Source organism: Alosa alosa, chromosome 8, assembly GCF_017589495.1.
Source record: "Alosa alosa isolate M-15738 ecotype Scorff River chromosome 8, AALO_Geno_1.1, whole genome shotgun sequence".
Classification (NCBI taxonomy): domain Eukaryota; kingdom Metazoa; phylum Chordata; class Actinopteri; order Clupeiformes; family Clupeidae; genus Alosa; species Alosa alosa.
Genome location: NC_063196.1, coordinates 19239395 through 19263465, shown reverse-complemented (window position 1 = coordinate 19263465; position 24071 = coordinate 19239395). Strand labels below are relative to the sequence as shown.

The 24071-nt window shown below is 41.0% G+C and overlaps 1 protein-coding gene across 1 annotated transcript in view; it reads left to right on the top strand.

Annotated features, from left to right (window-relative positions):
- The window catches only part of slc35f1 (solute carrier family 35 member F1), a 95135-nt gene extending 71749 nt beyond the window's left edge, over window positions 1–23386 (top strand). Inside the window, 1 exon segment of the mRNA XM_048250618.1 lies at window positions 20749–23386. Coding sequence (XP_048106575.1) covers window positions 20749–20973 — 225 coding nt within the window. The 3' untranslated portion in view covers window positions 20974–23386.
- Window positions 23387–24071: the final 685 nt, after the last annotated feature.

The following is a 24071-nucleotide window of genomic DNA, read 5'->3' as shown; positions in this document are numbered from 1 at the left end:
GTCTGTTGTGGCCAGCCCTCTTCTATGCAGTGGTATGCTGGGGAGGAAGCACAAAGAAGAAGGATGCTGGGCGACTTGACAGGCTGGTAAGGAAGGCTGGCTCTGTAGTGGGAGCTGAACTGGAGTGCATCACTTCAATATCTGACAAAAGGACCCTAAACAAACTGATCAACATTTTGGGCAATGAATGTCATCAGCTCTACAGCACTATCAAAAACCAAAACAGCTTGATCAGCTGGAGACTTCGCTCACTGCCATGCACAACTGAAAGGCTGAGGAAGTAAGTTGTTTCCTAGGGCCATTGAACTGTTCAATGCCTCACTAAAGGGAGAGAGGAGAGAGAGACTTCTCTGCTTAGTCTGTCTGCCTCTCCACCCCTCTCCATGTCCATGTTTTTGAGTACTGACTGCCCACCACTGCTTTACTACTGTTTTACTACTGTTTTACTAATGTACACAGCCTAATGTTTTTCACTACTGTTTTACTGCTACACTGTTTTCATGCTATATTAGCACACATGATCAATGGCTGCGGTCAGGCTTCTGCTACAATACTGAATGAATGGCTATGAATGAATAACCCTATTACCTTAACCTGTTCTTGCACTGAAATAGTTCTTTACTCCTATTTGTCCATATTATTTATGCTGTTCTCTAGACCTTACTCTTGCACTGTTGGACTAATGTTGGACTACTTTTTGCACCTTCACCATGACACTCACTCTCTTGAGCACCTTGCCATGCACACATAACTAAGGACTATTGGACTACTGTTTGCACCTTCACCATGACACTCAATCCCTTTAGCACCTCACCAGTCCTGGCCCTGTCACTACAAGCGTCTTATGCTTGATCACCCTCAAGCACATTAGACTTTCTTAATTTAATTTATATAGTGTATTTAGTATTTTGTTTTGTTAGTTTTCTTATCTTTCTTATCTTCTACTGTCTTTATTGTACAGTGGAGTTTAGTTATATGTTTATACTTATACTTATGTTTACCATTTCTGCTGTAAGTGCATGTTGTGTGTGATGTCTGTATGCTACTGAGACCCTTGAATTTCCCCTGGAGGATCAATAAAGTATCTATCTATCTATCTATCTATCTATCTATCTATCTATCTATCTTTTCTCCTCCAGTTGGTGCATTATTTCTGGGGTTGGAGGCTACTCTGTCTTGGGTAATGGTGCTCGCATCGATTTGTCTTTTTGGGGGTGTTGCAGTGAAACCTATCCTGAGTACCAGCTGGATGAGTGCTAGTCTTTCAGTAGACACAGGGGAAATAAAGAGGAGGAACTGGCACTCTCTCTTTCTCTCCCTGTATGTGTGTGTGTGTGTCTGTGTGTGTGTGTGTGTCAGCAAGGCAGAGAGATAATGAGTGCATGAGTGTGAGACTGAAAGAACTGAAGAATACATACAAGAAAAGAAAACAAACAGAGAGAGAGAAAAAGAGAGAGAGAAAGAGAAGGCAGTAAGTGTGTTGGCAGTGTGCCGGCAGTGTGCCAGTGGCGTCACCGAGGGACACAGATGACTCAGATTCACCTGGGGATTTATGAAGCTCCTCTTCATAGGTGGTGCAGGAGAAATATAAGGAGGCTGTGTGTGTGTGTGTGTGTGTGTGAGAGTGTGTGTGTGTGTGTGTGTGTGTGTGAGTGTGTGTGTTTGTGAGAGAGAGAGAGAGTGTGTGTGTGTGTGTGAGAGAGAGAGAGAGAGAGAGAGAGTGTGTGTGGGGGGGGCAGTGGACCCACAATGGGAGCGTTCATCCCCGCAATGCCCCTCGTCATCGTCAGCGGCATTCTGGCAACTTCCAAACACAGCTATTAGTCATGCCACTCGACAAAACACAGCATTTTAAACCTGTTTTTCTGCCGTGCAATTCCAGTAACATAGATTACAGACAGGCCAAAAACAGGATGGAGAGAGAGAGAGAGGAAAAAAACAAAAACTAGAGAAATGGAGAGAGAGAGAGAGAGAGAGAATTAGAAAAAAATAAAAACTAGTAACAGAAATGGAGAAGAGAGAGAGATAGAGGATGGGAAGGGAATAAAAAGAAGGGAGATACATAATGGAAGAGATGAAAAGAGAGAGAGAGAGGGAGGGAGAGAGGGAGAGAGAGAGAGAGAAAGAGAGAGAGAGAGGGGGGAGAGAGAGGGGAGAGAAAAGGAGAAATTAAAAAGGACTGCTGAGTGCATGTCAATTTGTTCCAGCCAGACATCCTCCAGACATCGTCCTCCTTGATCCAGTTCTCTCCTGCTCCTAAGGGTGGCAGCGGTGGTGGCAGCGGTGTTGTTTTGCAGGGACTCGGGGCAGACAGATTTATCTCATCTATCCCACCCCATAAATGATCCCGGATGAGCCCCCTTTGTCCCAGTCAAATGAAAACAATGAGTGATTTCCACAGTAAGTGAATTACGGCTTATCTTAAAAGCGTTGATGGTGGCTTTCAACCTGAATCACGACCACCCTGCCACCACTCTCTCTCTCTCTCTCTCTGCACTCAGGGCTGTGAGCTCAGATCTGCGGCGGGCGTAGACATCAGACATCAGCCCAGACTCGAGATGTGTCAAACCTCAGAGCCTCTGAGAAAGTCCCCAGTGTTGTTCAGTCACAGTAGTTGATCAGGACACAAGTTTAGAGTTGTAGTTTTGTTGAAAAGAAGATCTAGAATTGAAGAGAACATCCAGAATTGGGGTGTGTATTACAGTAGAGAGTTCTAGTTCATCTCTGCACACACACAATACCTCGGAGGAGTTGCAGTGAACGGACAGCCAGAATAGCGACTCCACTGGGCTATTGGAATTCAGAGAGGATCGTTTTCCCCTGCTCCCATGAGCCGATTGTCTGAGACCATCTATAATAACCAATTCAATTTTCTCTGCATTTACAGGCATGGGCTATTGTTAGCTCCCAAAGCAGCAAAGCCTTAAGATAGCAGGAAAAATCGACATGAGAAAAACTCTGCTGACCTTCAGTGTACTTATCTGTTGCCAATAGTAAACAATAGGACTAAAACCTGTAGTGTGCTTTTTGATGAGGGGGTAAAATGAGAAGATGCCAGAGAAAGATTGAAGAGATAGACATACTATCTCCTCATTTGCAGACTATGGGTGTGTTCCAAACGGGAGACAGCTGCCTACTGCCTCCCTCCCTACATAGAGAGCTGTCTCACTAGACATGAATTTGGATTAAATGCATCTTTTACTACTTTTAACACTACGGTATGACGTTAGCAAAGGCCTGACGTTAAACTAAATTATCTTACGTAAGCTAGCAGGCTAACAGTATAAATTAGTTTTACGGCCGGCAGATATATCAGACCAGACGCTATTAATGGTTACAACAATGGCATAATCAGATAGTAAATTGTTTATTTCTAATCTGTAATCTGCAAATCTAAGCAAAATAAGATCACACAAAATTACATTTTAAACAGATTCAGCAGCCATTACCGATGTCATCCGCCATGTTTGTTTACCTTTCACAGCTGTTTCAGACGTTGCCGCAAGGGATTATGGGTAGGAGGCAGCATGAAGTGTGCATCGATGCTGCCTTCAAAAATTACCGTTATTTGGGAATTCTAAGATATCTTAAAAGGCAGCAGAATTTGTTTTTTCGGTTTCGAACCGCATTTGCTGCCTTGCTCCCCAGTTAGATATCTTAAAAGGCAGCAACTTTACCCGTTTCGAACACACCCTATGCCTCATGCAAGGTAGATGAACCAGCAGCGGTTTAAAAAGCTCAGACTGAGAGCATTAATATTTATTGTCAGATAATGAAGGGGGGCTGTTTCATGTAACACTTATGATAAGGGAGAAAGCATATTCAGAACAGCACCTTAAAAAACAGATCTGTCTGGCCAGTGGCCACTATTGTTTGATCTGCGGCGCCATTTAAACAAGCCTTGTTTATCCCATCTTGTTTCTTGCCTCGTACCTTAATTGGTTTTGACCTCCTGAGGGAGACTTCGCCTTTGCTGGCATCTAGAAGCTCATTAATATTCATAGAGTGCCGATCGACAGGAACCAGTCTGAGGCCTCCAATTAGCCCTGTGTATCGATCATGTTTTATGAATAAATGCGCTGCATATTAACGGCTGAGGCTGCAGTGGACTGGAGGTGCCATTGACCACATAGATGGATAAAATAGAGTGAAAATCGAAGACGAGAGCGAATAAAGGGTCATTCTTTCATATGACACTAACTTGCCATGCATGTTTGGTGCTGCTTAGTGAGGTTTGGGAGTGCTGCGGAGTATATTGAGGGCTAAGCTCTTGCCTGGTGTTGTTTTTAGCTGATCTCTGTCGACACGGTGCAACTGCAAACACCCCAGCTCATTAGGTGGTATCACCTCTGCATGGTGTATGTGCCTGAGCACTGCTACAAACCGTTTTGTTTCTCCCTCTGCTAGTATCTGCTAGTGGATAGTATCACAGACAGTCTCAGCATTTCACCACTGCTCGCGATGCTTACTTATTATGACCGCCGCGCAGCGAAGCGGCGGTCATATAGGTTTAGTCAGATTTTTTTTTTTTTTTATTTATTTTTTATTTATTTTTTTCCGATGCCCAAATTTCGCCAATGATTCCCGGACACTGAAAGACCGGGATACATCTAAACTTGGTGGGCATGTAACCCCACATGGATAGCATGGAACCATCGTTTTTCGTTTTGATCTGTAGCCCCCGCTGGACTGGACCCCCGAAAGGAGGGTAGGGCAGACACAGTTTTCTGTGAATATCTCGAAAACCGTAGGCTTTAGGAGGACCATTTTTTTTTTGTATGTTGATCTCAAGGGGCCATGTCAACCCATTCCATAACCACTCATTTCATGTATAGCGCCACCTAGTTAAAACAAAAAAAGTAAAATGAGGTGTTGTAATTGAAGGTATCTGTGACCTAACATAGTCAAAACTGCACGAAATTGGAATTGTAGGATCATTATGACACCCTCTGTATGCACGCCAAGTTTTGTGGAATTCCGTTCATGGGGGGCCACACAATAAATTCATTTATGTTACTATACACCAACTGGCCTGTAGGTGGCCGGAGAAGTTTTCTGTGAATATCTCGAGAACCGTAGGGCCTAGGAGGTCCACCTTTTTTATGTATGTTGGTCTTAAGGGGGCATGTCAACCCATCCCATTACCACTTATTTCATGTATAGCGCCACCTAGTTAAAAAAAATTAAAAAAAGCAAAAAATTAGGTGTTTTCATCACAATATCTCTGGCTGACAAGGTCAAACTGCACGAAATTAAAAGTGTAGGATCATTATGACACCCTCCGAATGCATGCCAAGTTTTGTGTACTTTCGTTCATGGGGCCTTACAATAAAATAATTTATGTGTACATTTAGTGACTTAAAACCAACAAGGATTCCCGGACACTGAAAGACCGGGTACACAAAACTTGGTGGGCATGTACCCACATGGATAGCATGGAACCGCCATTCTTCGCTTTTGATCTGTAGCCCCCCCGCTGGACTGACCCCCCGAAGGAGGTGACACAGTTTCTCTGTGAATATCTTGAGAACTGTAGGGCCTAGGATGACCAATTTTTTCCGTGATGTTTGCCTCCAGGGGTCACCCATTCCATGCACACATGTGCATAAACAGATACACACGCACACACATACATTTACAGTAATCATACGTGATGACACATACTCACACAGTAGACATATGTACGCATGCATGCACATGCACAAACACACATACGCAGGCAAAACACACAAGCACATTACATACACACACACACACACACCCACACACATAAACATAAATTTGTACACGCACACATGCACATAATTCAAGAATTTTTCCCATCATCTACCCCTGAATTTTTGGTCATTGATACCGGGACACCGAACCACCGGGTACATGAAATTTGGTGGGTATGTAGCCCCACTAGACTTTTACGGAAAAATTTCATTTCGCACTGGGACCACCACCACCCCCCCCACCGGCTGGGCCCCCGAACCGCAGAAAAAAAAAAAAAAAACAGTTTTTCCTAAATAACTACCTGAACCGTGGCACTGAGGATGAAGAATCTTTTTATGGTATGTTGGTCTCAAGGGCCCACATCAACCTGGCTGATAATCACTCATTTGTGATTTGCACCCCACCCCCGGTAAAAAAATTAAAATGCAATATTATTCTGCTTTAATTGCCCCTATCTTCCGTTAAGATGTTCAGAACTGCACCAAATTTTATGTGTATGATTGACCTGGCATTCTCTGGGGTATGCCAAGTTTCAGTAGAATTTCATCCATGGGGGTTTAAAAAATTAGGTTATGTGTACATTTAGTGACTGTACACTCATTGGCCTTGTAAATGTAAATATACACATGCACACACACAGGCACCCACATACTATCGGTATTAGAACGCCGATACATAATTACAAATTCAGTAGGATTAAAAAGAAAGCCAAAATAAATATTCATCATCATCATCATGGCTGCATTTTCAGTATTGGCGATAAGTAGTCGTTTGTCCACTAGATGGCGATCGCTGCAGTGAGACGTAATTTTGTTGGAAGTTAAAAGTGGGTTGGAAAACAATGGACGCTTCCTACAAGGACTGTAATTTACCGCAGCGACATCTAATAAGGATAGGACGATGTTCACATGAAGTATAATTCCCATTTCTTCTTGAAGCCGAAATAAATCTGAGGATGTTTATCGGACATGCTTGGTTTTACTGCAGGTACGTTAATCTTGTAATATCAATAAGGACCTAGGTAATGTTACCGTTAGCGTTAGTTGAGTGATGGAGGCATTTGATTGATTGCATTTGTAGAAAACTATAAATGCGGTTATACAAAGCAAATTGATAGCAGCACTGTTTGTATCTTTCGACTGTCATTTACTGCACGCATACAAAATCATTCTGTGCAATGGAAGATTTACCAACGCTACACCGTCTGATACAGTTTTGCCTATACATGCGGGAGACTGAGACCTGTTTATTTTTGTTTTGGCGCGTGCATGGTGTGAGAGGGGAATCGATGTGCTTTGATTACAGCTTGGTAGTTGTAGTCTTGTGAAATTAAAAAGCACGTGTGTGTGAATTATCCAAACAATGACACCTTCATTTCATTATAGCTGCTTTAGCAACACACCTTAAGCTACTGTGTAGTGGGTCCCATCTAGAAGTGGCTACTTCATTCGCTTTCCTTGACTCATGGAGCTGCTTGAATGTTATTACAATTTTTCGCCAACGATATGGCAGTTTAAGTCCCTTTGATACTGTAAGGCGAAGCCATTGGTTTCCAAAGGAGATTTTATTTGTGTCGCCAGCATAGCCTATTGACAATTTATGTTGTAAATAGGGCCTACCTTATAATCCTACCTGTAGCTTAGGGAAGCTAACAGCTTTCTATTAGGATCTAGTTTGTTAGTTACCGCTTTGTCATAACTCCCTAATGCATTTTTGCATTTAGAATAGCCAGAGCTGTATATCTCAATCGAAAATTAAACAATATCGGTGCCTATGGACTAGGCTGGGTGAACCCAGCCTGATCTGCCCGCTATTTATTTTTTGATTTCTTAAAAAATTGAGCTTGGTCTGATGAAAGCCAGACTAGCCATGGACCTCAGTTACACAATGCAAGGGAACATGAATCAGCCTATATTTGCAACTAACAATAACGGACAAAAGCTCTTCAACTTTGGCCCGTTAAAATGTGTATGAACAGTCTAGCGACGATTTCATCAAGGCCCATTTGGACATGTCAGTCATTTGCACCACTGGTTAGATGTAAAACAGCATTTCGTTTCAGACTAGGCTACTGTTACTTAATTTGTGCATTAACAATAACGTTTCAGACTACTGTTACTTAATTTGTGCATTGACAATAAAGTATTACATGAACTAAAGATGACTAAAATCTTATGTAGAAGAAGAAACATTCACAAAAATCCATCCATCCAAAAAATGACCTTTGTTTTTGATAGCTGTTGAAAACGGCATGGAACTGACAGAGATGTTTTTGTTTATACATACACAAAAAATAAATAAATAAATAAATAACATTATGCTGATACCTTTTGCTTTTCCCAAATACATGTAGCCTACAGGTGTAAGTGACCTTTCATCAATCCAGTTGCAATGGATGAACTGTGATGAACTGCCCTACTTGTGATTGTTTAGAGATTTTAAAGGTTTTATAACAATGCTACATCTTCTTTGGCTATTCTACAATCTATTCACCTTTTCAGCACCAGTAGGCTACTTTCTGTGCAGCCCACACACACACTCAGGCATGCCAAACAAGCATACACAAAAGTTTCAAGAGTGGGGATGGAGTAAAATATGGAGACAAATTGAAGTGTGATTTATTTTCGCGGAACGGATGTACAGGACTGAGCGGCGGTCATATTTTGTACCGCTATGCGGTACATCTAGTTGGGCTCTGGTGCGCAGTTTTGGTGCTCTCCGCTTTCACTCCCAGTCTCCTGGGTTTAATTGGCTCGATCGAAGCATTCTCAGTCGCAGCTGGGTGTAATGCATGAAAGGGTAATGCCTTCTCTGTGTCAGGAATACTCTCATTTACACAGCACATGTTTCACCAGGTATCCGTGAGAGGGATCGACCCACTCCTCGTTTGTTGGTTTTATAGAGCATCTTATAGGGAATGGGAGGAAATGTATAGTTCTCCTTGCAGTATGTCTAGCACATATGGACTACATGTCTCATTAGTATGTCAAGAGACCACCTCTTTCTCTTCAGGCTTAAGTTGTTTCTTTATTTTTGTCCATGTGTCTACTTTTTGTTTATTTCTTTTAATTCCGTATTTCAATCGTCATATTTCCATTGTCTTTCTTTCTTTTTTATTCCCTCCTTTGTTCCTTCTTTCTTTTTTCTTTCCTTCTTTCTTTCTGCCTCCATCTCCTGTACTCCTGAGGTGCGTGTACAGGCAAACAAGCGTCAGAGCCTCTTTTATAGTCACTCTTGATCCACACATCAGCTCGCTAATAAGCTCCGCTCGCTCGGCGACCTCACCCCCAGCACACCACAGACACTAAACTTAATCCCACTTTATTGCCTTCGTAAGGCGTCGAGGAGAGCAGAGCCAGACAGCAGACCTCTCAAGTCTCACGCGTGAGACACACGCATTCTAATGACTTCACACGCCACACATGGCATTTCTAACTCCGAGAAATTATTAACTTGCCCGTACAGAAGTTTCTAAGGGCTATATTTTACAAACGTGTCACACAACGTTGCTGTCTGTGCGTTCATTCAGCTCAGAGAGCTGCTGTTCAGTTACTATTACTAACCTATCGGCCAATCAGAAAATAGGATTTCTCAACCAATCAGGAAATAGTTTTGTTTTGATGTGGGTCCACAACGTGGAGACTGCTGGTCCGCGGAGTCGTGGAGTGAAATTAGGCCGGGGCTTCGTCTGATAATTTGCTGTAGATGATCAAGATACCGCTGGACCGACAAAAAAAGAAAACAAACGTTTCTGCTATCGATGTCATTAAACATGGAGCCATACAATGAAGTGGTGGTATGAGCGTTCATTCAATGCAGGCGTCTGCGCGAGAGAAACTGAAACTAATCGATAACGTTGGTATCAAAGCTCCGCTTCAACCTGTTGAATACTATTAATTGTTTAACGACACTTAGGGCCAATCTCAATTCTCTGTTTTACCCCTTCCCCTTCCCCTATCCCTTCATTTTACCCCTAGCCCTTGTCCCTCGAAACCGAGTGGCAAGACATAGGGGTGAAGAATATTCCCTTTGGAAATGAGATAGGCCTACCACTAACCATAAGGGAGAGCTGGATGATTGAAACACTTGAATTAACGTAATTTACAGAGATCGTACCACACTGAAAGCTAATATTTTGTCACTAGCAACCTGTCTTCTGTGAATAAGGCTATAATTGCATTTTCAGCTCGGAATAAAACCGTTCAGGAATTATTTCAACAACAGCTGAACGTGCCTATGTTCGTTCGCACCCTACCTTGGTCCGGGTGAATGAAACAGGGATGGGGGACAAAATAAAAATGCAGTTTGCTATGTAAACATCCCACAACTCCTTTGATATTTTACAATAATATCCAAATGGTCGTTACTTGACATCAGAAGCAATCGCTACCTGTAATAGCCTATGCGGAGTCGGCAGCAGTAGGCCCATGCAGCATTCATATCAGACAGGCGGTAAAAAAGTTCCTTGGCGAATTTAGCTGCTGTTGGGCTTTACATTTCCGACATGGTATGCTGCCAATTCCCGGGGTAGACATGGAATATATATAAAATCACAGGACATTGTTGCGCAAATAATTATGTGCTGTTAACATTCACAAAACAGCGATTTTTGAAAACTTCCTGCGTGAAGAACAGGACCTTCAATATATATGGTCACAAGATTGAATGCAACATAAAACAATTACCATTTTAATTTTATAATCCTTATTAATGCCTACATTTCATGTCAATGAATCTCTCGGTGTGCTTATTTTTCCGGTGTGAGCGGTGTATGTTGGGTATTTCTCTTACCCTCGGTTTCAAGTAAGCTCCGATCTTAGGCTACTTGGTTTTAAGTGGGTATCTACCCTTGCCCTTATCCCTACCCTCGATCGAAATGAGAATTGAGATAGCCCTTAGATCCCACGCACGCAAGAAAACTAAGGGGAAGGGGGAAGGGGAAGGGGTAAAATAGAGAATTGAGATTGGCCCTTAATAGAACAACGTTGATTTTTGGAACTTCCATAGAAACAGAGCAGAGACTGTATAATAAAGCTATTGTAGCGTTCTTTATATCTGTTAAAGATCAACAGATCAGTGATTTACGCCTATCTGCTCGCCAAAAAAGCTGGTATTGGGTTTCCTGAATCCTTAATTCAAATTAAACTTCATTAAAAAACATGTATTTTTTCTCCATTTCCTACCAATGTATGATGCTTGCATGAGGGAAACATCCCAAAACAATAGCACCCATATAATTGTTGCTGTTTTGAGAAGTATTTCTTTTCTTATGCAAGCATCATGCAACCATGCAAAAGCAATGAAACTAATTATATCTTACATTAGTAAAGCAGTCCTCTGATGTGCATGTCACAAAATATTTAAGTGAAAGTGCATGTTTAACAATATAGGCATAATAATGATTGTGATGATGATAATGACAATTTGATTTGGAGGGAGTGGGGTTGGGTACGTGTAGATGAGCCCTATGACCCCAAAGTATGCCATGACTGGGCCTCAGGTCAAAGAAGTTTGAGAAAGGCTGGTCTACATAACCTGCATCAGATTGAGGTTTGCAGTGATGTACCTGAAGGCACGGGTTGAGGACCCAGTCAGTTATGTCACAATATGCACATTTGTTTAAATTCATACCTACGTAATCACCATGACCAAAACTGTACTTTTTTTTTTACTTTGAATCTTGAAAAAAAAAATATTGACTTACCTACTGACCCATTTTTTTATTTTTTTGGCTGTTACTGCAAACAAGAATATTTTTAAGGATGGCCTCATGACTGTGAAAATGGCTGACATTGAACCACAGTGCTTTAAATGGGAGCCCCCAGTATCAGTCATCAAGGCATCAAAATCTGCCACAAACACTTTACAACATCACTCATAAACACACACACACACAGACACACACACACACACACACACGGACAGAACCACCACTGTTCAAGAGACCATTTTGGGGCTAAATGTGCTTTTTCTCTTTTGGTGCCACGAGTAGTTCAAGCAGACGTAGGACTTTCATGTACTTCGATCAGGGGGGAGGGACTGTGCCAATGCCACGCAGCCTCCGCCCTGAGAAACAAAGTCTCACTCCTTGCAAACTTCAAAACTTGAGAGCCCTGAGACAGTCTGAGGTACAGACGGGAGACGGCTCAAAAAAACCTGCTCACATAAATAGTGATGAAAGTGAGGCTCTGCGGATGGATTAGGGGATTTGTAAAAGTTTAGTATGAATTCATACCAGGCAAGTAGTTTGGTGAAATGATTTACAGATAGACTGATGGCCTGGGTGATGCAAATGGAGAGGTGATTGGTACGATACTTGTTGTGCAGTTATGTTGATTCAAATTATACCATTTCTGTCATTTTAAAATTGGACAAGCATTTCCTGACATGCTCAGATGCAGAAGTTAATGTTTTTTGTTTCTCTTTTCAAAGAGCATACATCTAAAGATAATGAGAAAGGGAGAGTCATTATAGATAAAAGCTTTATTGTGATGTTCAGCAAAGCCCTCTGGGTTAGCGACATACCACAGAAAATAACACAAAAGCAGCAAGTGGACAGAAGAGGTCCCTTTGCCACAGTGAGTTTGGAGGACACCTTTTCAACAGGCAGCCATGAGACTAACAAATCTTTCATCATATTTTGAAAATTATTTTTGAACAGTTCCCACAACCTGCCTGCAGAGCCGGACAGTAACGGAGTACATTTACTTGAGTACAGTACTTGAGTACAGTTTTGAGGGATCTGTACTTTACTCGAGTATCATTTTTGGGGAGTACTCATGACTTTACTCAAGTACATTTGAGAGGCAAATATTTTACTCTTTACTCCACTACATTTCTATCCATAACCGTGAGTACCCGTTACTTCTAAATAAAAAAGGAAAAAAGAAAAATCTCAGAAACCCTCAATTTGTTGTTTCCCTCTCAAACGTGATTGGATTGTGCAGGCGCCACTGATTGGAACAGCCTATCAGCAATCACCTACAGCTCACAGCACAAATGGTGTGATTCTGCTGGTGTGTGTAGCTCCAGTGCTACCCACATGACTGTTGAACAGTGGAGCCTCACATGGTGGTTTTCTCTCGGGTTATGTACTATCAGAGCAGTGGGCCTGTTGCTCCCCCCTTGGCTTAAAATGGCCTCCATTCCATCCTAGTTTGCGGGGTACTGCAGCAGTTGATAAATGTAAATTAATAAAATGACACAGTGTGGCTTAAGCAGAATATATTCCCCTCTGGTGCTGACTATTGCCTTTCTCCTCTCATCTTCCCTGCCTGCATTGCCAGAGAAAGAGGAAGAGAGTGAAAGAGAGAGGGGGGAGTAGAAAGAGAGAAAGAGAGGGAAGTAGAGAGAGAAAGAGAGATACAGAGACAGGGGAAATGAGAGAAGGGAAGGGAGAGAGAAGGAAAGCACTGACAATGAGGAAAGCAAATCTGGTCCGGTGACTTGTTACGCCACATGTTAATAAGTGTCTTGACACAGGGTACCCGCGGAGTCTTAAAAGTATTAAAAAGTATTACATTTAATTTTCCTAAATTAAGGCCTTAAAAAGTATTGAATGTCACCTCAAAGTCTGGATTTTTTCACGGAGGTCTTAATTTTTCAAATGATCAGTAGATTGAGTCTAATATCCTCACATAGCGTAAATCAGACTCAAGGATTAAAGTTGTCCGTCGTACCACGGATTCCCGTCAATTTGATTTGAGAAATGTCATATTTGAGATCGATGCAGATCCGGTGAAAAAAAAATAGGAGGGGGGGGGGTCTATCACCTTTTCTTTTCCTTTTTTAAGGCAACTACAAATATTAGGTCCGATGTGTGTGATGGTAAATGTTTAAAGACCTTTTGTGTTCTTGAGAACTTTCTGTGTCTCAATCAGAGACTGCTCAAGATACGTCAGCCATGAGTTTCGCTTTGTTTATGTTACATTACATTACATTATTACATTACATTAGGCTGACGCATTTTTAGCCAAAGCGACTTACAACATGGTAAACAGTTTAAGTTTTAGAGTTCTCAACAATTTTAGGACAATTTAAAAAACATTAGAGTACAGTAAGAATAAGTGCATCAGTGAGTGCTGTTTTTAATAGTTACTTGTCAGTTTAAGACGGCTGGTGAGTGCTAGGATCAGCACGACTTGTTGTAAGTGTTGCTATGAGAGGAGATGGTTCTCTAAAGAGCTGGGTCTTCAGGAGTTTTTTGAAAATGGAGAGGGATGTCCCTGCCCTTGTAGGAACTGGTAGTGTGTTCCACCAACGAGGAACAACAGATGAGAAAAGTTTGGATTGGCCTGAGCGTACCGGTGGTAGAGCTAGACGTTGTTCGTCTGATGAGCGCAGCGGTCTGGAGGTAGCGTAAGTCTGTATGAGGGCATTCAAGTAGGTGGGAGCAGAACCGGAGACTACTTTGTAGGCAAGCGTTAGAGCCTTGAATTTGATGCGGGCCACCATAGGTAGCCAGTGTAGCTGGATGAGCAGCTGGGTAACGTGCCCTTTTGGGTTGGTTGTAGACCAGGCGCGCCGCCGCGTTCTGGATCATCTTAAGTGGTTTCACTGCGCAGGCTGGGAGACATGTTGTAGCTACACACTTGTCTCATTGGCCTGGGGCGGTTGCTTAAAAATAAAAGAACACGTCTGGAGGACGGTCTAAAAATTGGATTATAGTGACACAATCGAGACAGCTGATGAGGTTGCCCAATCAGTTTAACTTTTTTGGATATGATATTGTGAGCTCTACAGTATGTGCGAATTCGGAGGCTGTGTTCTTTCCGTGCATCATGTAGACAATTCTTACTATCGCGAACTCTTTTCAGGAGAGGTCATTCATTTTGGGTGTCACCTATGACTTGAACAGATAGCCTGCTATGCCACCCGATGTACTATTATTGTTACAGTTTTTAATCAATGCAACTAACATTATGTGCAAAGCGACGCAATATAAACCGTAGCCTATGCCTATCCCGTCTGACATGTACAACAATGTTGTTCACAATTTGCGACGGAAGGTTTTGACTGAGCGTGTTTACATAAAATAATGTAGCAATACCACCCTCAGACAAGAATCACCTTTGGTCAGGACGGCCATTTATTGGAACAGGCAGACTCATACACATTCAGACTCATACGGATAACTACATAAAGCACAAAACCATAACCAGTAGGCCTACCAGAACCTCGCATATTAGTGTCATGATTTGTGTGCGCCTATTTGGCAAGGCCACTAGCGGTCATGGATGCATCGCTAAAGGAAGACACAGGTGTCAAAAGTTACAAAATAAATAGAGATGGGTGGCTGTTGGAAACGGGGGAGAACTAACAAACCATGGTGTAAAAAAATAAAGTGCCAGGGGTTTGCTTTTGCGCGGTTTGCTGCAAGAAAATTGTTTATGGATACAATAGGAAAACGTTTTAGCACGCCAACAATCAGAAGACCGCCATAAGGTTAAAGGACAAGTTCGGTATTTTACACTTAAACCCCTGTTTTCAGATAGTTTATGATTAAATAGAACTTTTAAGATTGAAATTTGGACACATGCTGCTGTCCTGAGAATTTTCGGTTTCTGTGGTATCGCCCCCCCTCCTCCACAACGCTGCATAGGTGCACTGGAACGATCCTTCCTAAAACGCATTAAACTTTCGTTTACAAAGATGTGAAACTCACAGAGTGGTCAGGGGTGTTCGCTGATATGCTCACACAAAAATTGCTGCAAAAGATGCTTTCCAACAGGTGTTTTACCATGCGTTGTAAAACTGTGGAGCTATTTTTACAAACGCAAAAAAAGTGTAAAATACCGAACTTGTCCTTTAACGTTCGTGCACTTCAGGACATCTTCCCTACCTGGTGCAACTAGCCACCACGACAGAGGTAGGCTACGTGTATCTATGGTTGAACGTTTTTGCGCTCAGAAAGTAGGCTACGCATGTTCTTTCATAGCGCAACACGACCTGTCCCTCACCATATCCCAACCTCTTGTCAACCTTATACAATCTGTTGCTGAAGACAAGCGCCCTCTCCAGATTGTCGTTATCAGATGCGCAGACCTCCTGCATGAGCACACACAGTATTGCTGCTCATTGGAGTTGTCTGTAAAACTCAAAATTACCATGTTTATTAAATGCGGATGAGGCAACAAATGGAAATATGAACAATATTTAGACTGTTCTGATTCGTTACTTTGATGAGGAAATGTGAAGTCTTGCAAACTTGATTTTATAGATTTTACTTGGTGTTGAATTGTATATTAACAAGAAAAAAATCTCCCCTTTAAACACTTTTGGCCTGAAGTAATTAAATAAGAGTGTAAGTTAAAGCCTTGCTACAATATTGCTGCAGTAGAAAAGAACAGCAATGGCTAATCAGCAATGGTCAGGGATGGTATTGAAATATTGTTTTGTTCATCAGGAAAACTCAATCTCAATCAAGAACACTCTCAATTCGCCTTATTCACATGGCGGCCATTGGCGGCTAAAACGAGGCAACAGGGTACACAAACCATAGGATTGTTATGTTCTATACATTCACCTGTAGGTGGCATTAATTATATAGTAACTGAAGAGTACCATGTAGCCTCGTTTTGGTGTTTATTTGGTGCTTTACATTGCTGTTTGCATCTTTTTGTACATTAAAAACCAATAGATCGCGACCACTAAAGAGGGTGCTATCTCTAGGTAGATATGAACAACGTATGACTTATGGCCTGAAAAAAGTTCAGTCAAACGATTTTTTTTTTTCACTTTAATCCCTGAAATCAACTAGGTTCTATTTGTGTAAATTTGTCCATGAAGCGGGACATTGTCACGTTACTACCACGACAAAGCTTTGCGTTGCCACTGCACTGCTGTCATGTTCATGTTGGCATGTTCAAACACTTGTAAATAATATATATATATATATTTTTGGTTTAATCTTACCTTTAATATTATTTATTCTATCCGAATGGGTGCGATGTAGGTATTAAATTTCATCTGAAGTGGTATTAAAAAGGTCTTAAAAAGTCTTAAATTTAGGTCTGACAATTCTGGGGGTACCCTGTGACAGAGCCATCTGCCTAATTCAATCCCTGCCGTCTGTATTGATAGTGCTCCTGAGGGCATTTCCTTTTAGTCAGGGCTAAATTGAAACCCTGCAGGCAAGATGTGGCAACATGACGTGCCATGGCCACAGATAGAGCCTCTCGCCTGTTGTGTTGCTATCAATGGTTATTTCTTGACAATAGGACTTAATTGTGTGATTTCAGATGAGATGCTGTGGCCACCATAGTTTCCACCTGCCTCGTCTTTTAGTTTTTTGCTCTGATTTTCACTTTGAGCTCCCTACATTTTTTAATAACGGAATGGCAGCAATGGGCTTACAGAGACTGCTGTGTTGAGTATGTGCGTGACTGTGTTATTTTGATAGCTTGTTATTTTGAGTCACGCTCGGATTTCTGTGATGACCAGAATCCTGATGTGTGTATTTCAGGGGTAAATAGAAGGAGCCTGGCACATGCAGCAGACTCAGAGTGATGTTTTTGTAATTCTTAAAGTAGATTGGGTACACTGATGTCTGGGTACAGCTTGCACTACGTCCATGTGATTGTATGAATTAATTCAAATAAAACCTTTGGCCAAACATGAATGTGGATTTGTGATATTGACAACTTTTGAGTTTTACTTTTGAGTACTTCCACTCTCCTACTTTTCTGTTACTTTGTCTATTCCCACTTTGTCTATGGCCTGGCCCTTCTGTGACCTCTCATAGGAGTTACTGGGAGAAGTTGTGTATGTTTTTTCGCCGTTGGTGATATTTCTTATCCTCACTCATTTCAAACATCACAGACACTTACACTCTGCCTCCTGGATAGAGAGAAGTGCTTATGGGCTGTGACCAAGTGCCCTAGGGCAAAAGCACACACAAACACACACACACACACACACACACACACACACACACACACACAAACTCTCTTTCTCTCTTATGGTTTGGTCTTTCTCCTAGATGCTTTTCCCTCTTTCTAACATTTGTCACGTCGTTTCAAGGTTTCCTCTTGTTGTCTCTTCTCTTGGCATGTTTCCTCACACAAGTCTCTCATTATCTACCTTCTCTCTCTCCTTCCCTATCTCTCTCTCTCCTTTCCTATCTCTCTCTCTCTCCTGCCTGTGCTTTCATTCGTTTCTCCGCTCCCCTGTTATTTCTCCTCCTCTTCTCTCTCTCTCTCTCTCTCTCTCTCTCTCTGTCTTTCCTGCCTGTTTTCACTCGTCTCTCTACTTCCCTGTCATGTCTCCTCCTCCTCTTCTCCCTCCCTCTCTCTCCCTCCCTCTCTCTCCTCCCTCACTAGGGAGGCTCAGACTTGTGATGTGTGGTGGAGCGTGGAGCTCTGGCTACCTCTCTCCCTCTCACAAGACCAACAGTAGTGATGAGCTTCTCCATTTAGCTAGCCACTGTGGACAAGGCCTGCGCTAATGCTCCACCTCACTGGGCAAACTCCACATTAATTGTATGATCCACAGAAGGGAACGATCTCCCCCTTGGATCACAGACAGAGGGACCAGACCCAAGGGCGTAGGTTTACTCTCAGCTTTGGTATGGACATAAACTGGTTGTCCTTGGGATGTACACTTTATATAAGGCACATATGAATTAATATGACTTGAATGAATACAACACAACAAAAATAATCCGAACGAGTTTGCTAAAATATTGGTAGGGACAATTTTGTCATCCCAAAATATTGGTATGGACATGATCCTATGGTCCATATGCAAACCTACATCCTTGACCAGACCAGAGCAAAGGCCTTGCCTTCTCAGACAACCACACGTGGTGGAGGATCCAAGACAGCCATCGTTGTTCACCCTAATGTCGTGCCCAGTTTTTTTGTGCCTCTGCGTTAAGAGGAGGTCCCTCAACAGATGTATGTAGATCTATAGCAGTCCTTTGTGAGAGAGAGAATAAGATAAATGGGAGGAAGTCTGTGAGCAGTAAGGAAAGATGCTTTGACCCATTTCCCGCTCCAGGCGACACTTCTTTGGTCTTAAGGTCCATCAGCCACACATGGTAATCGATAATGAAGTGTGGTGATGTGGCTTGCCACTTCTACATTTCGACAAGGAGCTAGTTTACACTTATTGCTATGTTGCTTGTAGTTTGTGGGGTTCATTTCTCATTCAGCGCAAATCCATTTGAAGACAAAATTATTCTATGACTCTATTACTAAGCAATCTTATAACATTCTCTTAATACACAAGTTTGACAGAATGTTTGTATTATTTTTTTTGCGAGCACTTTGGAGCAACTGAATACTTTGGAGCTGTGTGTCCTCAAGAAACCAGCTAAAAATACGCATAGGCCATGTTTGTATTTTAGGCAAGAGAAAAAAGTGAAGCCTGTTTTTACCCCAAGACAGCCACGTCGTAATTGTCGCAGCTCCCTGGAATCCTGGAGCTTTAAAGCATGTTCCGAAGTCCTCATTGTTTCACACCTAGGGCATTATATAACAAAGACGAGTAAGATTTAAGCAAAACACCCACTCAGAAGTGACTTTCAAAGAGTTACGAACCGTTCAAGTGGCAACTAAGTCATTCAATTTTAACACCTTATCTTGCTATTTCTTATCATAGCGCATATTAGCACCTGTGTTAAGAGTTCTTGTTATAACAAACTGGGAATAGAAACAGAAATATCCTATTCCCCCAACAACAAGGCAGGTTGAACAACCTTTCAATCTTAAACCCCAAACATATAGGTTGAGTTTTGAGCGTGAACATCTTCAGCCTTTGGGCTTATTCTGTACCTTTTGAACCATAATACAGTATATGTTAATATTAATACATTCTGTATACATATAATGTATATGTATGAGTAGGGAAATTTGGTCTCTGCATTTATCGGGGTTGGTGCCCTGCTCAAGGGCACTTCAGCCGTTCCTACTGGTCGGAGTTCAAACTGGCAACCCTCCGGTTACAAGTCCGAAGCGCTAACCAGTAGGCCTAACTATGACTCACCCTTTCCTTTACATTAACTGTAAATGCATGTGGACAGTGTTAGTGATGGTTCTTGGATATGTATATGTAGTATATGTGGAGCATAAGTAATTGGTATGCATATAATTTTATTTATAGATCTGAAGCTAATAAAATAATGATGTATTTGTTGACTATACAATATGTGTATTCCCTTACTGAATAGGAAGAAGCTCTTGTATTGATTCTTTTCCCCCTCTGGTGGACATGTCTCGGAGAAAAAGCATGATTTGGCTAGCTGGCCTCATTCATTCATTTCAATAGCAGATAATGGGGAAGAAATAGCATTGGAATTTAATCTGGAGGGATTTCCATTTTGGAACATCTCTCAGTAGCGTCCCTCAGAGAAGGCAACTCGACCTTAATGGGTCTTAATATAGATGCTTGCCCAGAAATAGAACCTACCATAGGAGTGAGCATATTTTCTGGATGTTTGACAAAAGCTCAACTTCTAATGTGGCTTCAGTCTGTATGTGTGTGTGTGTGTGTGAGTGAGTGTGTGTGTGTGAGAGAGGGGGGGGGGGGGGTAGAGGTTTACAATGGGGGAAAGAAAATGAATTCTCCTCAGTCTCAAAAACACCACTGGTTATTGTGGACTTCCAGAGGCAGCTGATGAATGTGCATTTTCTCAGGTCCTTAAGCAGGATATATACAAATCCATGTGTGGTTATTGGTTTTTTATAGACCCACTGCTTTGGTTATTGTATTCTCCCAGTCTGAAATACCCTCCCTGTCATTCTCCATCTGCTGTGGAGGAGAAGCTCTGGCTGCATATGTCCCTGTCCTTCATATGTGTACATAAGCGCTCTCTTTAATGTGCTTCACCGCTCATCCCATAAGCATTTTGTAGGTCAAACACCAACTCTTAAGGATTTTTATGAAATATATTAGAGATGTAATACTGTGCAGTGCTGGAAAAAAGTTGCTTGACTGAGAGTGGGCTATTACATTCAGCTATATAACTTTCTTTCTTTTACTAATTTTGCATCTCTCTCTCTCTCTCTCTCTCTCTTTCTCTGTCTCCAGTTTTCAGGGTTGTATCTGCTGTCGTTCTTCATCATTGTGCTGGGCCTCGTCCTCTACGCCTCCTCCTCCACGTACGTCGCCCAGGACCCACGCGTTTACAAACAGTTCCGTAACGCCGGCAACCCCGTCATAGACACGCCCACGTCCGGCCCCCTGGAACCCTCCGTGACTTATACCAGCTTAGGACAGGAGATTGAGGAGGAACCGCGCATACGAGTCGCCTGAATCCTATGGGGACAAGGAGGCGCATCGGCATTGGGGTTTGCGCCCCCAAGTCAATCATCCAACTTCCTGCCCCATCCAACTGACCATAGAGAAAGACTGAAAGAGTGCGAGAGAATGATTGAGAGAAAAAAAGAAAGGAGTGCCGATGCTTGTGGAGATATGAAAGAAAGGAGAACAAGTAGCAAGACAAGCAAACGTTCACTGTGATCACAAACTGTGGAAAAAAAGGTAGCGGTGATGATTCCTGTCATTTTCTGTCCTGATTCTGAAGGCTTATTGTGTAAAGAATGCTCAGCACCCTTGACACACCTGACTGACTGTTTGACAATATGTGTTTGATGGATTCCATGTTGATTGTTCACCCAAATGCTCAAATATCACCCCAACTTCTTTGTTTTTTTTGTTACATGAGCACGAAAACAAACAAAAAACAACCCCTTACATGTTTATTGTATTTGTGTGTTTTAAAGCTCTGACATCACTGAGTTTACATAGATCTCATGTCTATGTGTATGTTTTATTGTTGTATGTTTTTAACTTATAAATAACTAATATACAGACTCCGCAGAGAGTCAGTGCCTTTCACAGCGCACCACGAGAGGAAGACGGTCGGCACGCCTCATTTTTGATTGGGTTTGTCACACGTTTCTGGCTAAATCACTGTTACGACGCGTGCTTGCTTGTCCACATTCCTGTAACCCGCCTGCCGATATTCCAAATCTAGAAAAAAAAGTTTGGCTTGTTGGTTGGTTGGCATTACAGTTGATCGTTGGATATTTCCATGTTATAAAATGCATCTTCTGCATCCTCTCATATAGGGAATGGTAGTGAAGAGATTAGAGGCTTTCATTTGATGAGCATTCATCTGTTAGTATTGGTGATTGTAAACTCAAAAATGAGTTTTGATGCACTTGTCAAGAATTAGATTTTTTTTTTTTATTTTTTTTTTTTTATGTATTATCTTCTATGCTTGGGTATTAGGCATCTTAATTATTTGAATATTTAAAAAAAAGAAATCCAGAAAAAGATTTTAAAATTGTGCTTTACATTCATCCGTACACATTTACTGTGTTTGATTTGATGTTTAAATGTTGAATTTCTAGATATTTCTGACTTGCTGAAAATAAAATACCTTTGTCCTCAAACTGAAAACATTTCAATTTTAAAGCAATCATGTTTTATACATACTGTATATCATTACATGGACTAACTTACCAAAGCCCTTGCTTGGGGGGTTATCTGATGAAGAGTTGTATTCGTTTACTGGCTAGGGATTTGTTTAGGCTCTGTAATGCAATGTGCTTGAAGCATTATGTATCTGAATGTAAGTAAATTGTCTGGCTTAGTAGTTGCTTGAATCCAAAATCCAATCTTCTGTCGATCCACCTGTATGTCCTGAGCATATTAGGCACGGGTCACATTGCCGACTGAAAATATAAAACCAACCTAATGGAAGCATAGTGTAATTCAGGCATATCTATTCATGGTATGTATCAAACATGTACCATTTTTCGCTACTTGTGAAGAAAAAAAAAAATAACACATTCATTTCTATACATAAGTATACATTGCAACTTTGTACAAGTTGATTTGTAAACATAACTTACACCATAACTACATTTTCTTTACTTTAAAATAAGAATACTTGAAGTAAATATTTGTTTGCAAGTTCATTTATATTCAAAAGGGAATAATTAACATACCCTCAGTAAGTATGTATTGATGCCAGCCAATTAGGCTTCAGTGAGGCTTTGAAAAAGACCCTACATCTTAGCACAAGCTATTTAGAAAGGGACTTCAAATTGCCCAAATCAAAACTAGTATCAACAGCTCATAGCAATTATTATATTCAAGAAATTTTGTAAAATACTGTATTTCTATGCTGTAAAGTAACTGTACATTGCTCAAGTATTTGAATTTGCTGTATTTTGAACATGTTTTATAATTTTTTTTCAATATAGCCTACTGTTCTGTTTTTCTTGTCACTGTTGTATAGTTGATAGTTGATTGCACTGCAGAAACAAGAAGTTTGTTTAAAACATGTCAGATACAGAGAGAGGGTCTGGATGATGAGCTCATTTAAATTATACTCATAATTATTAATGAGTAGGCTTACTATTCTGATAATGAAAAGAAAAAGTAAGCCAAACTAAAAATCAGATCTATGATTGCAGGATCACAGTGAAATAAAGATATAATAGATTATAACTGGTAAAACAATTATGTTTGAGAGATTGAAAGAATCAGAGAAGTGAAATGTGTCAATAACATTATGATTTTGTAAATTAATTTTCATTTACTGTGATACACAAGAACTTTGGTGATGATAAAGTATGAAATATAGCTGGAAAAAAGTTGTATGACCCCTGTGGTGATTTTTGGTATTTATCGGTAAAAATAAACAAAAACAAAAACTCTTTTCAATTTTTATTCAAATAACAAAGCAATCTTCTTAACATTTTCATTCACAAACAGGTATACTCCCTTGTGAATTAAAGATTAGTGAACAGAACTTTGCATGATGAATAGCTTAATGATAGAAAGAAATCCTAACCTAACCACCAAAAGAAAGAAAAGTTTGTTATTTGAATGCAGTAAGTTGTTGCAACACAGTTTTCCCAAATAATTTTACAATATCCCCAACTATTACAGGTGAAGATCGTTTGGACATTCAACATTCATTGGAATAACAGTTTCTGTAGTTAGAGTTTGTTATTGGTTCAATAATACCAAAGATTTAGAGTTTGTAGTTCTTTCAACGAAAACAAACTGTCCAGGCTCTGAAGTAATGAGGGACTATATTCCCCATCTGAAATATGTGCCATTCTGTGTTACTGCATCATTGCTGCTCTACTGAACCTGTGAAGTATGGGGAATATAGGATCCTAGTTTGGGACATTTGCACTAGAGAGACACGTAATAGATTAAGTGTTGGACATAGAGGAATAAATAAAAAACAATTTGGCTTATACTGAGACAAATGTGCTGTTGGGAATGTCTGAGTCTCCTAACCTTAATGCAGTTGAGGATGTTAGAATTATCTTATAATGATATTATTTTGGTCATAAATCTCAAAACCAAAGACCTAATGTAAAACT